At 40.4% G+C, this 13,836-nt stretch overlaps 2 protein-coding genes across 4 annotated transcripts in view; one reads left to right on the top strand and one right to left on the bottom strand.

Moving 5' to 3' along the window:
- LOC116381650 (voltage-dependent anion-selective channel protein 2-like) overlaps positions 1–3,543 on the top strand; it is a 4,293-nt gene extending 750 nt beyond the window's left edge. Inside the window, exons 2-9 of one of the 2 annotated variants that reach the window (XM_031843951.1) lie at positions 128–199; positions 334–383; positions 938–1,090; positions 1,173–1,225; positions 1,327–1,554; positions 1,657–1,807; positions 2,569–2,626; positions 2,710–3,543. In XM_031843951.1, the coding sequence (XP_031699811.1) occupies positions 133–199; positions 334–383; positions 938–1,090; positions 1,173–1,225; positions 1,327–1,554; positions 1,657–1,807; positions 2,569–2,626; positions 2,710–2,801 (852 nt within the window). In that variant the 5' untranslated portion in view covers positions 128–132 and the 3' untranslated portion in view covers positions 2,802–3,543. Of the gene's footprint in view, positions 1–127; positions 234–333; positions 384–937; positions 1,091–1,172; positions 1,226–1,326; positions 1,555–1,656; positions 1,808–2,568; positions 2,627–2,709 lie in introns of those variants that run through there. The other variant, XM_031843952.1, reaches the window with a different exon arrangement.
- On the bottom strand, positions 2,655–8,302 carry LOC116381651 (catechol O-methyltransferase domain-containing protein 1). Of its 2 annotated transcripts, none has more exons than XM_031843953.1 (7): positions 7,753–8,190; positions 6,933–7,057; positions 6,691–6,796; positions 5,687–5,805; positions 5,296–5,350; positions 4,095–4,228; positions 2,655–3,997 (listed from the first exon to the last, which is right to left on the bottom strand). In XM_031843953.1, the coding sequence occupies exons 1-7, from the start codon at positions 7,832–7,834 to the stop codon at positions 3,845–3,847; spliced, it is 774 nt and encodes a 257-aa protein (XP_031699813.1). In that variant the 5' UTR covers positions 7,835–8,190; the 3' UTR covers positions 2,655–3,844. The 2 variants fall into 2 exon arrangements, with proteins under 2 accessions (XP_031699813.1, XP_031699814.1); XM_031843954.1 differs by lacking the exon at positions 7,753–8,190 and adding an exon at positions 8,216–8,302 and having other exon boundaries at positions 2,660–3,997.
- Positions 8,303–13,836: the final 5,534 nt, after the last annotated feature.

Here is a 13,836-nt window from a genome sequence, read left to right as displayed (position 1 = left end):
ATATATATAAAATAAGTAGTTGGTGCAGGTGTTTCACAATGCAAACATTTTAAGGTGTTATAACTGTTCAACAGTTTTTAGAGATTATTTTCTGACTTTTCTGTACTTTTTTTTTTTTTTGTGACAGGAGAAATGGCAGTTCCTCCAACATATGCAGACCTTGGAAAATCAGCAAAGGACATATTCAATAAGGGATATGGTAACTGGAAGCAAGATAAAAGACAGTTTTAGGAGTGTGTATTTATTGAACCTCAGAGGATAGGCCGGCTGTTTTGAAATGTATTTCCACGCCCATTAAGTAACGTTGGTTCCTCACTTTCACTTTCCTTGCAGGTTTTGGGATGGTTAAGCTTGATGTGAAGACAAAGTCTTCAACTGGAGTGGTGAGTACAGCTGTGACTTTAAACATACAGCAGTGCATTGCAGGTATTATCAAAACAAGACAGAATCTTCCTAAAACAAAAATAAAGGTGCCCTACAGAGCTTTGAGTAGCCCTCTTTTCTCTTTATTTTTGACTTGAATGCAGTTAGTGCCATTAGTTAGTGTGTAGGTACTCATTGGTGAGCCTGGTTTTAATTAATGTTCATAGTGGAGAATGCTGACTCACACCTGTAAATCGATCCAAACATCAAGGTGTGTAGAGCTTTTTTGGTTAGATTAGTCTGGTGCTAGAGATGGTAAACTATTGATCTGATTGGCTCAGAGGAGTAAAGCTATTTATGTTTTAATCTGGATCAGCTGTGCCTGTGGTCTATAGCTGCAGCCATCAGAAAACCAACCCTCCGTAAATAATATTATTTATTCTCATTGATTGATTCAACTCAAGACCGCGGTCCACCATTTGTTAAGTCTCTCCGCTGTTTGTGGAGGAACTACTCCATCTTGCTGTACATTTTTTATAGGTAGGATCACTTTCCTCTTGTTTTCCCTTTTTAGGAGTTTAAAACGTCCGGCTCGTCCAATGTAGACACCAGCAAGGTCACCGGAGCCCTGGAGACCAAGTATAAGTGGGCAGAGTACGGGCTGACGTTCACAGAGAAGTGGACCACGGAAAACACACTTGGAACTGAAATTTGTGTTGAGGATCAGGTAAATTGAAACCTCTGCTATGTTGCTTATCACCCCACTTAAGCTCTAAATGAAGTGTGACTGATGGAATGATCCTCTTTAGATCACCAAAGGGCTGAAGCTTACTTTTGACACTACATTTTCGCCAAATACCGGGTAAGCTACACTTTGTAATCGTAAAACCACAGCATGCTATCATTGTATAAAGTACGTCCTTCTGACGCCACTTCCTCACGTTTCTTTTTTAAATTCAACAGCAAGAAGAGCGGCAAGGTCAAGACTGCTTACAAAAGGGAATACCTTAATGTCGGTGTTGATGTGGATTTAGATTTCGCCGGTCCTACGATCCACGGAGCAGCAGTAGCCGGCTACGAGGGCTGGCTGGCCGGCTACCAGATGACCTTTGACTCGGCCAAATCAAAGATGGCTCAGAGTAACTTTTCAGTTGGTTACCAGACCGGAGACTTCCAGCTCCACACCAATGTGTACGTTTTTAGCATCAAGCATTCGAACCAAGCGAGATGAGTAACGTAACACAATTAGCTTGTACTGACATGCGATGTTACTCATTTCTTTCTTCCTCTCAGAAATGACGGTTCGGAGTTTGGTGGATCTATTTACCAGAAGGTTAATGACCAACTGGAGACTGCTGTGAATCTGGCCTGGACTGCAGGCAGCAACGGCACTCGCTTTGGAATTGCTGCAAAATACCAGTTAGACTCCAGTGCCTCCATATCAGTACGTGTCTTTCTTTTCTGTATACCTCCCTCAAGGAAGTTATGTTTCCCCCCCATGTTTGTCAACAGGGTGTCTAGAAAAAGTTTAGTTCTTTGTAAATCAGGCCGAGGAACAAGGGATTGGTGTTTGTAAGGATTTAAAAAAAAATGCTTACTTGGATTTAAAGTACATTCAGTATATCAAAATCTTAAACTCATCATTATGATGTAAATGTTGATTGCACAATGTAACAGCTTTAGTACAATGACTCCATCAGTGTTCGAATTGGTTCCATACAAGCCTCGCTTTAATGATTCATGTCTGATCTCCCTGGAAAAATAATGGCTTAATTTACGGGCCAAAGGAAGTGCGTCAACCAAAACAGGAAGAGCATAGTGCTTTTGTTTCCCCCGGTTATGTAAGAGTCTCAATGTAAGTTCTTTGCAGTTATTATTCCCAGTAGCGGAAATGGCAGACGGTGGAACAACCGAAGTCACTGTGGAGAACAGAATGCAGTATATATATATATATATATATATATATATATATATATATATATATATCCTGTGCAACTCTTTTCCAATAAAAGTAGGACGTCAGATACGCTCATTTGCATATCTGTGACATTGTTGCATTGCGTGCGTTCATTTGCATAAAGCTTAATGGTTGTGTCAGCTGGGTTGAAGAAGAGATGGTCTATTGCCACTTTAGAATAACAAAAATAGAAGCTTGTGTAGCCTTGCAGGCTGCACTAGTTTAATGATTTAATGCTTTTTCTCCAGGCTAAGGTGAATAATGCCAGCTTGGTAGGAATTGGATACAGCCAGACTCTCCGGCCTGGTAAGAACCATCTCTCCTCTCATATACAATTTTAAAAACACAAGAGTTTTCCTTCAATAACTCATTCATTTTTTGTATTTCAGGTATGAAACTCCTCCTCTCTGCACTGGTGGACGGGAAGAACATCAATGCCGGTGGTCACAAACTTGGCCTGGGCCTGGAGCTGGAGGCATGAGGATCTGCTCGGCCTTTTCAAAGTAGGACGAGAAATCTCAGCTGAATCTGATCCTTTGTGTTCCCGTCTTGTCAGCAACAGATATTTTAAAGAGGCGAAGCCAAAACAAAAATAAAAACACAATCCCCCAGTTGTCGAGCACTGTTAAAATAGAAACCATGACACCAGCCCCCTTTTTATTGTTGTGACAGTAACTAGTCATGTTTCAAATCCTGTGTATTTATCAGTTACTTCCAGTTTATCCTCGATAGTGAACCCTCCTCCGGGTGCATCATGGAACGGTTTTCAAAACCAAAACCTTGTTACTTTGCTGAAGTGTGATATTGTAGAATGTAAATCTGAGCTGTTAATTTGCACAGTAGATTATATCTTTATTTAAGCTCTTCCTCCTTTGTTTTATTTGCACATTTTATTTGTATTTTAGTAGTGATGGTCTACCCGTTGGAGGGTTTACTCCAACAAATCATGCTTATCGAGATCGAGGCCAATGTAGTGGCTCGTCTTCACTTATCTTTCTAGAGGCTTAATTATGCTGTGTGATGATTTAGAGACCTCCGCTACTTTGAATACCTTCTAAGTTGCAAGACGATGCTAAATGGATTTTTAGTTTTCTCAGTGACTTGAGTGAAAGAATATCAAGAGTGAATCCTCTACTTTTCTTCCCATTTCTGAGGACTGTGACACTAGTCAGGAAGTGTGTTGGTGTGTGTGTCTAACCTTTGCAATAAAGTCCTGAAGTCAACCGCTATCCTCTCTTGTGATTACACAACACTAGAGTTACACAGCATGGAGACTATTACGAAATCAATAAGTATGCACGACAAAAACAAGTGACATGGGCAGTGTTTTTTTTTTTTTTTTTAATCAAATGTCTTCACTATTTCATTCAAACTTTTCCTTGTAACTGTAAAACCAATGAGGATATTACATGTTTTAGCTACCGTCACATTTCTCATATAAAAGTTCACCTAACTTAAAAAAAAAAGGACAAACAGAGTTACCTTCCAAAGCCCATGACTCACTGCACTTAGCAGACGTCTGGCCTATAGTTTAATAGCTAGTGTGAGCCCATCTCCCACTGTGAGCATGCTCAGGTTGATTCGAGCATCTCGGTGCAACTTCTTGTTCAGCTTGTCGATGGCCACAGTGTCTTCATCCCCGGGGGTCGGATTCAACACCTTTCCACCCCACAGCACCTGGAGGAGCAGAAAAAAACGTTGGGATGATTAGCTTGTTTAAATATCCTACTGCAAGAACTCAAACTTAAATATTTATCCATGAGTAAGCCCTTACATTGTCAATAGCAATGATTCCCCCTTTCCTCAACAACTGGAGAGACTTTTCGTAGTAGTTGTCATAGTTGACTTTGTCTGCGTCAATAAAGACAAAGTCAAATGTTTCAGCCTGGCCATCTGACAAGAGATCATCTGAAAGAAACAAAAGGAACAGAGGTACATTTTACTTCAGGTTATATTTAACATTTCATTATAACAATGTACTGTATCTGTCACCCAATGTCTATCTCCTTCTGGTCAACAGTATTCACACTGCTGGATATGAAACTAATTTGGAAAGACCGTCATTCTATATATCTAATAAAATGAAATAAGGTAATTTAAAAAAATTAAAGAAAATATGAAGATCATTCTCATTTTATAAATCTGAAAAAGTTAAAAAGATTTGTCTAAAAAAAAAAACCAAAACAGCTTTAGAGTAGTTTTATGAAACATTCACCAATCAAAGAATTAAAGCAGATCTTTGGTGATATCATTTGATTAAATGAGTTTTATTTGATCTTACTAATTTAATAATGACTACTATGCAAGTTGAATCACTAATACTGTATACCGGCAGTGGTTAGTAAAGTAACGCACTCACACGCGCATACACGGTCATGTGATCCTGATTACGTAACAATACGTCGACACCGTCACCCGGCGTTGATTCTAGTTGACATAACTTCAGAAGCTGCGACGCTCACACGTGTTTCCGGTTCGATTGATTCGGAAAGAATGTTTATGGACCGCGACGGAGTAACGAGACGAGCTGCAGACCCTGGTGAGTTAGCAAAACGTATGCAGCCATTAGTTATGCTACGTTCAGGTAACATTACAGTATGCTAATTGTTCCAGGTGAACTCACCTGTGTTAATATGAACGGGTTTAGCTAAAACGCCATTGCTCGTTAAATTGGAGCTGGTTGTTGTGCCACGTGATATCTAATTAGGGAAATTGATGTCAGCTGTCAGATTTTTTTTACAAATCAGCCAATCGCATCATTAACTTTTTAAAAACGCTTCAGATAAAGTATAAATCTCACCTTGTGTGTGGCTATTTGAAGATATTTTAACTGTTGGAAAATAGTTAATTATATTAACCCCATTGCGATGTGTTATCTCAGGCAAACACAAGCCGCCTTGGATGAATTTTGTAACAGAATTTTGCATCAGAAAAGTGTACATCTTTGAATTTTAGAACAAGATGTATTACTGTACCTAGAGTTTTCAGTGCCGGCTGTATGCGTAGATCAATTTTCTGCTCCACTCCAGCCTGTAAACAAAAAGAAACAAGAATATTTTCAAAAGTCAAAGTGGAGCAGATAAGTTGTCTGATGACAGATGAGAAATCATATATTGCAGCATATCATGCTGTCTTTTTTATGAGTGTTTTTACATGCATGATGTTGGCAAATATGACTATATGCTATTTTCACGAGTCAAATTCCCAGTCTGGATACAGCTGACTGTAGGTTTACATACTGTACACAAGATAAAACATTCCAGGAAATGTATGAACGGGCTGAAGTCGTCGCCTCATCACATACTGGCTGAACTCCGCCATAATACAATGTTTTGACAAAGGCTTCAACATGGACGAGAACGGCACCTCTTTCCAGAAGGGTTTGCCAATCTCGGCGTAGTCTTCACTGACGTCGCACGCCACCAGAACGCCATCGTCGGGCAAAGTCAGTGCGATGCTCAGCGTGTTGTAACCTGTGTATACTCCTGCAATGAGAGGGCAATGAGCATGATGGGAAAAATCTATTAAAGAAAAACCCATTGACTTCCAGAGAAGTGCAAAAATGCGAACTAATTTCCGTGTTTTAGGACTCATTCCTGCACTCTATAGAAAGGGCAAACACACTGGACACTTCATTGAGTAAAGGCAAATAACATTCTGGTTTTGCGGGTTACGGTCAGCTTTGTAAAGTAATCTGATTTCTTAGATATCATCCAAGAAACCTGTTTTCCGTAGATGTGATACAATATAGTATTGTGGGGGAAAAGCTGGTTTCTTGGCCACACATAAGTGTAGCCAGGTTTCTCATCAGCTTTTTCAGATGTGTGTGTGTGTGTGTGTGTGTGTGTGTGTGTGTGTGTGTGTGTGTATGTAATGTATTGCTGTGACAGCACTGCAGTGCGATGAAGGGACACGTCTTTATTTACTGTGACGCGTCCTCGTCTTCAGTGTAATTTGATTCAAGTTTCAAGTGTTTTGTTTTTCATTTCAAAATGAAATGACAGTTCCTCAGCTCCAGAGCATAAAAGTGACAAAATGCATGAAAAAAACTCCCACAAAAGCATCAAGATGAAAACATAAAACATCTATATATGCACACTATAGATGTTTTATATTTGCACCCGTACACTATAGATATATAAAAACATTCAGAGTGTACAAGTGCATCATAACCTAAGTGCACTAAATGCGTCTGTTCAAAATAAATGTATATATTAGAGTAATTTAATACGTAAACATGAGACTAACTACACTAGAATTCAAAGTCGGACTCCAAGCATGTATAGGTACTCATAGTCCCTGAACAGGTTAAGGATCGTGGAAGTGATTCGAGGCGTACGTGTTTCACAGACTAGATATGAGGCCCTTACCGATCTCTAAGGCTTTCTTGGTTTTGATTAGTTTTGCCAGATTGGCCATGAACTGCGACTGCTCACAGGCGACCATCATGATGTTCCAGGAGTGTTCCATTGTCCTCTGAAAGCAATGAGCGGAAACCAGTTGCATTAGTTTGAACAATTTAGTCCGCGAAACGTGACTACGTCTCATGACATCGAGCGCTTAATTGTGCCAGAGCACATCTGTATTCCGGACGCCAAGAAGACGTGCTCACCAGTCTGAGTTTCTTCAGGGCCGGATGCTCCCTCAAGGAGTTATTGAGAACGTACTGCAGCAGCGGGTCGTCTTTCCCACCGCAGTGACTTTTGGAGATGCTCATTCTGGAAGATTTCTTTTTCCCTGGGGACAAAACGTGAACCATGAAACAATTATGAGGACCTTAAGAGCACCGTGACGCCGTGCCGTTTATACATCTTTCAGGAAACTGACGTCTGGTCTTGTTGATGTACAGCAGTTATTTGATTAGATTAAACATAAATGGTCTCAGTGGGGAAATGCAATTATTGCATCGGCAGCAACAGATCCAGATAAAGAAATGAAGACGGTATAGCTTGACATCTTGAGGGAAAAACGATGAATCGGTCTCGACTAACACATTCTGTTTGCGTCCCTACGTTTTCTCTGTTTCTACATCGAGGGCTTTGCAGTTTTGTTTGCTGTTCTGAGGGTCAATAGAGGCTGGAAGGTAATGAATGACTGAGTAGACGGGGACTTTGTACTGGGTTTTATCTGTAAACTTTTTCTTGGGTAATAGTGCTGCACACAGCTGAGGCAGGTTCTCTGTACAACACATAACACCATATAAAACATACTGTATGAGGTGAAACATGGGATTGACATAATCATGCATACATGTTTAGTTCAATTACTAATAACTACATTCATATTAATACATTTGCTTATGTCTTCCCTCTTACTCATGAAACACACGAGCTGGTGTGTTTTACGGTAGCATTAGGTGAGACAAATATTTAGGTCACTCAATTCTAACGTTATAACGCTTTAAAGTCGATCCTTTAGGGCTTCTCACTTACCAAAGAAATAACCGGCGAGCAACACAACTCCCAGTGTGATGGATCCAGCCAGTGCCTCTTTAGAAATGCTCCGAAAAGACATGATTTAAAACGACAACTGCGTTTACCACACGACAATAAACGTGATCCCAGCCAGCTAAAGCTCTTCCGTGTTGATTTAGCGCTGTACCGTAATACTGCTAATAGAGGCGAAGCGCCGCCCTGATGAAATCGCTTTGACCAGTATGGACACTTCTGTTGCGTTTCTTACGGTGTATTGTATAAGTGTAGCTACCACCATTCGACTATTGCTGCTGTTGTGTGTTAGCGACTCTTAACTAAAGCTAATCGCACGAAAAAAGGTGATGAGTCGAATGCAGATTTAACTAGACAAACTCCTCTTGATATGAATAACAAATATCGTGCAGAGCTGAGACATAAAACACACCCGTAGCTGCAAACTGTTTTATGAAAAACAACTCACCAAGTTGCCTCTAAGAAGACTGTTGCTTGCGTGCGAGTGTGCGCCCAAATGAACTTGTGCAGAAATGATTCGGTCAGTCATGCAGAGATAACAGTCATATGACCTGCAGCCTGTCTCATGATAGGATTGTGAAACAGACGCCCATGTCACTGCTGCGTTCATGTTCCGATGATAATGTAATGTGTGCAACTGAACAGTGGTAGACAAACTATTCCTCCTGTACATCAGTCAATGTATCGACACCACCCTGTGAATTTAATCTGTTACGAGTCAAAAATACAGCTGATTAAATGTGCAAACGCACCATCTGCAAAAATAAGCAAGTTTCAAAAGTGTAAGTACCATTCATGCATTAACATGTAAACAACATTAATCTGTGTCTAAATATTCAAAGGAACTAGTCACAGCTGTCTGACTACTGTAGTAACATAATGTATTCAGGTGCTTTCAAATATGAATGAATGGAGTTTGTTATAAAAACAATTAAATGTAAAAAGTGAATTCATCTTCTGACTTTCTGTATGTCAAATACCCGGGGGGATCGGTGAAGAACTGCGGTTATATATCAGGATTATTGACCTTTTAATACAAATCCAGTATTGGCTCGAACTTGAATATTATGACAAAGCTGATTAAAAGACTTTTAAGATAAAATATTGCACTTCTTGCTATAAATGAGATAAATAGGTCAGGACTTGTAATACATGTTTTCATACAGAGAGGGGCAGTGTTGTCAAGGCAGTGAAGCTCACTCATGCCGATGTTGCACAGTTTGTCTCCAGTAAATAATACAGACGAAAAATATAGTTTGGTATTTGACTGATAAATGCATCTCATTTTGTGATAGGAAAGTACGTTATGTTCTCCTTTTCAGTATTTTTATTGGTTTATTCACATGTAGATAATCTGGTTGACCTTTTTAATAAAAAATAGTTCTGGTTTGATACATTAAGCATCAGAGACATAAAGGTATTGTGTGTATATACAAGTCTACATGACATTAAGTCTGGTCTAGTTTATTAGAGACCATAATGGGTTACATGCTGTGTGTGAGTCTGTTTTTGTTTCTGGTAGTGTGTGTGCGAGTCTGTTTTTGTTTCTGGTAGTGTGTGTTTTATATGAAGGTGTGTTTACAATTGCCCATAAGAAGTTGTGTCTTCAGACCAATGTGCTTTGTGCGAGGAGGGCTGTTGCTTGATTACATCTGCGTGACACACATGAGCATGGGGTGAGAGGCAGATCACATCATTAGGCTTACTACAGTGAAGGGTTAAGTGCTGTAGATAATTGACTTTAAGGGGATTATCGGCCAATCAACCACGGGGGCCAGAGTTTCTTTACTGTTTCACACTGGGACTCTTTTATGTGAAAAGTAAGGACGTTGTTAAAATTGTTACAATCGGGCTTGTATTCAGTAATCTGCATTTGAGAGCTATTGTTAATGATTGCAGCTTTAATTTACTCTCATAATTGCCACAAATCATGCGTCACTCAATACATTGTAAGGCGACCGTGATCGCACAGCTTCCTGTTCGATAAGGACAGTGTGCAGAGATTAGTATTCATTCTACGATGTGGATGAAGTGCTGTTTTCTGTACGACACCTCGTCCTAACTGTTCTACCTGATGGACAGCCGGCAATCTGACGCTCTCTTCTCGCAGGAAGCTGTGGCTGCTGGCCCTGCCGCCGCCGCCGCCTGACTGACAGAGTCTGGACAGCAGGGGAGGGCGGAGTCTTCCTCCGGGGGGGGGGGGGGGGGGGGCGCTTCCAGCTGGGCAGCTGAGGTGTGGAGCTCGCCTCGGGGTAAGCCGCTTGTGTGAGTAAACACTGTAACCATCCAGCAGAGAGACACTCTTCCCCGGGTCGGGGAATTTTCTGCTCTGCCAGAACAATGTCCGGCACTGTTGTGATGATCGAATTTTATGAGCCGGCCTGACTCGAGTCTACTGTCTATGAGAAGAAGTGTTTTATGATGTCACATGCCGGGATGATTAATGGGCTCCGAAATGTGTAGGCCGTCTTTGTACGTGTGATGAGGCAATATTCTGTTTTTATCACAGACTACAGAGCACTTTGAGTCTATTATCTTTCTCTACATAGCTCTTGTTAAGCTTTAAGTGACCTACTCGATCAACCATGTTACTCGCTATACTACACATTATTACCTACAAGTTTTAAAACCAGAGCTGAACTGTGCTCCTCAGACTTCTCTGCTCTCGCCAGACAATGAAATGTCCGCTCCTCTCAACTCTCGAATTTGACTTTGGCAGCAGTCTTTCTCTTTGACTGACAGATGAGCGAGCGATACGACTCCATCAAAAAGTGCAGCCTGACGGTTCAATTTGACAGCCTTCTTGAAACCAAATATACTCCTTGTTCCTGGAAATACATCAACTTGACAAGAAGAAAAGTGGTAGAAAAAGATGTAGATATCTGTACTCTGATATAGATTTCACTATGAAATAATAGAAACAAGTTTCCATGTACAGTGTCAGCTATTCCATCACTCCTCTGTCCGTTATGCTGTTACAGTGATTGTGCGTGTCCAGCGTGTGATTGAGATATTGTTTCTTGTCCCTAATATTGTTCTAGGGCTGCAGCTAACTTCTCCATTATTGATTAATCTATTGATTAACATTTTAAATACATTTTTAGTCTATAAAATAAGCCTGATAATTGGAATGAATTGCCGTTTAGTACATTTAATCCATTCAGCCCCAACGTCCTCTTCATTTTAACACATTTCTGTTTGGGAAAGAGGATTATTTTGTTTTGTTGATGAATTTAAAAAAAAAATGCATATTTAAGGTTTTATAGTTTTAATTTAGATTATTTCTGTAAATTGACAAACTGTGGCGCTGCATGGATCCCATCCAATCTCGTTGCTATTCATGCAGCCAATTTCTGTTGCTGTTTTTCTGGCTCCAGCAGAGGAAGATGACGGCCTCATTCTTAATTCCACCTACAGAATTGTGATTGGTCGATTGCTTCTCTAACTAGAGGACAGCCGTCGATGAACTATACACCAGACTCATTTGAATTGTTGAACATATGAGAGATGTGTTCAGAGTAGAGCCGATGTTATTAGACGATTGATGGATATTCGTCCAGCAGAAAATGAACCAGTTTGGATATTATATATTTTCAGCAAAATATTTTGTTTATGTTTAGTTTCAAGTACTTGGTCTGTCCAACCAACAGTCCAAGATCCAGAGATTAAACAAAGAAAAGTAGTGAATTTTCACAATTGAGAAGTTTGAGAAAGATAATTTTTGCTTGTAAATAACTTAAATAATGACGACGTACATTAAATCCAGAAGCATTTCCGTTAAATGAAAAGATCCAAACAACTCCCGTCCTTGCTGGTGAAACAGTGGCACATTGCGCTGCATGGAGCTTAAATAGATAGAATAGTATGATGTGCAATATTTTGTTGTTAATTTATTGTGCAGCACTTAATGTACACACCAAAGAACTTTAGAAACCCAAGACCTCTGGGTAAACATGACCCTTTAATAGCCATTAAGCATCATCTTTAGTCAATTATTCATCAATGTGGAATGTGTTGTGCCATTAGCAGGGGGGCCTACAAGAAGTTGTGACCAAGTCACTAAATATTCTTGTACTTGTGCTGTCATCACTCAAGTGTGTAAATCCTCCTCATTGTGATATGCCGACATTCTGCTCACCCATTTAGCTAATAAAATGCATAGACCTAAATGATTCATGGCAACCATTTACATAATTTATAATTAAATCACAATGCGATGACTTGGAATTTATTAATAGTGAAAATGCATGTGCCGCCATCGCGATATACTAATTAATATCTTTAGCTGTCATTGGCACATTGCTCGCTCAGCTGGGGTCTGGTTATGGGGCAGGAATAATGCAATGCAACAACAAATTATCTGTGCATTTAAGTGGGAATGTCTCGGAGTGATGGCCACAATATGCATTTGCCTGAAGAACTTAATGGGGGAATCTGTTTCATCGGAGTTGTCACGATCTGGTTAATCATTTTGAACACTGTTAAGATTAAGGCTAATGCATTTACATCCTTTAGCTCCCGCGAAGGGCTGCAGGGCGTCTGTGATCGTGCTGTACGCTTTTCCCACATTCAACAAAAACATGTGCTGCACAGGCTCTCGGAAACGTACTCGTTCCTGTAGACAAAGGAGAGCTGAAACTTAAAACAGCACTGCTGACGTATGAAATGGATTTTCTTCTTCTTTATTTTGTGACATTTTCTAGACTTTTATGGACAATGTGGGTTTGTTCACCCAAAATTTCAATAGAGCATATTTTCTCATTAGCCATGCACATAGTTTTGCGTTTTTGAAGATAATTATTTTTGTTGTGTTTTGTGTGAACCGACTCTTTTAAAACTGTCCCCAATTCACAATATAACTGACAGACTAACCGATAAAGGGAATAATCTTAGTTGCAGCTCAAGCTGGTTGCATTGCAGCCTGTAACAACAGCAGATTGTCTATATTTATAAAACAAAATGTGTGACCCCATGATTGCGTCCCACAAACACACGGGTCAGGCTGATGAACTTGTGCAACCCCCCCTCTGTTGAGCTCAGTGTGTTCTTAGTCTCTACAGTTGATTCACAACCGAACATCCACGGACTCTCCCCACCAGTGGACAAACAAAGGGGTCCTCTTCCCTAATGGTCCCTGAGGCTTCACCACTATCTATTGATCTGCTGTCACCCAATTTCTCTGTGACTTATGCCCTGCTTAATTCCCATTACTGTGCACACTGAAGCCTTAACAGGGAGAACAATAGGCTTGTTGTCACTGGGGGCAAAAAATATGAGCGGCCCTGTGACAGTGTGAGCATAAACTCATGACTTCACCTCCCCGAGCCCTCTCCATGACCTCTACGCTCATGTGGGCCAGTTTGAAGCCCGGTGTCGGAACACTAAACTCAATCTGGACCGTTTGCAGATGAATCAGAAAATTGGATCTCGCTTGTTTCGTTAAAAACGGGCCCCCAAAATACAGAGGGCCGGCTCCTTGGCCATAAAACTGTCGCTGTGATATGTCTCTAGCGATGATGATTCTTATTTCCTGTGTGCCCCCTCTCCGGCTCTCCCACCAGCTAGCTGCTATCTCTTCCTTTCAATTATATGTTTCTCTCCTTTTTTAGACAAAGAGTAATAAAGCTATAAATCGTGTAACCGGCAGAAGGTATGGACATTCTGTCTCTGAACTGCTGTTGAAACTGCCATAAACCACCCACAAAGTCAAAGATAAGGATTTACAGTTATTTAACATCATCCTTGTCTCCTAAATCACACTGATAAGAGAATTAAGTGATGGCTATAGGTTCTTTGTCCTCTAGCCATTGATTTCTTTAACAGAGAGGGCCGGTGCAATGTTTTTATTGAGCATCCTATTTGCTTTAAGCTTGAGAGTGGAAATTGAGCTATTTGGATTGTTTTATTGAACTACAGATTCTGCCCGCTGAATTAATCTATCTGATAACAGAGCCACCGCCGCCGCCTTGTTAAATTTCTATTCACAGTGGAAATGTTTTCAAATGTAGAGTGACAAAACATGACGGGATTTTGCTTCTGGAAACCTGCAGTCGGAGTGTTTGCCAAGCA

The sequence above is a fragment of the Anarrhichthys ocellatus genome, unplaced genomic scaffold (assembly GCF_004355925.1).
Source record: "Anarrhichthys ocellatus isolate YVR2014 unplaced genomic scaffold, GSC_Weel_1.0 scaffold4, whole genome shotgun sequence".
Classification (NCBI taxonomy): domain Eukaryota; kingdom Metazoa; phylum Chordata; class Actinopteri; order Perciformes; family Anarhichadidae; genus Anarrhichthys; species Anarrhichthys ocellatus.
This window is presented reverse-complemented; position numbering and strand designations above follow the sequence as displayed.

What these genes read in the sequence shown, in the direction of transcription:
- LOC116381651 (XM_031843953.1), bottom strand. Translation starts at nt 7,834, where the DNA reads ATGTCTTTTCGGAGCATTTCTAAAGAGGCACTGGCTGGATCCATCACA. An exon ending in GCTCGCCGGTTATTTCTTTG is followed by an intron (nt 7,058 to 7,752) that starts GTAAGTGAGAAG and finishes TTTTGTCCCCAG; the next exon opens with GGAAAAAGAAATCTTCCAGA. An exon ending in CAAGAAAGCCTTAGAGATCG is followed by an intron (nt 5,806 to 6,690) that starts GTAAGGGCCTCA and finishes CTCTCATTGCAG; the next exon opens with GAGTATACACAGGTTACAAC.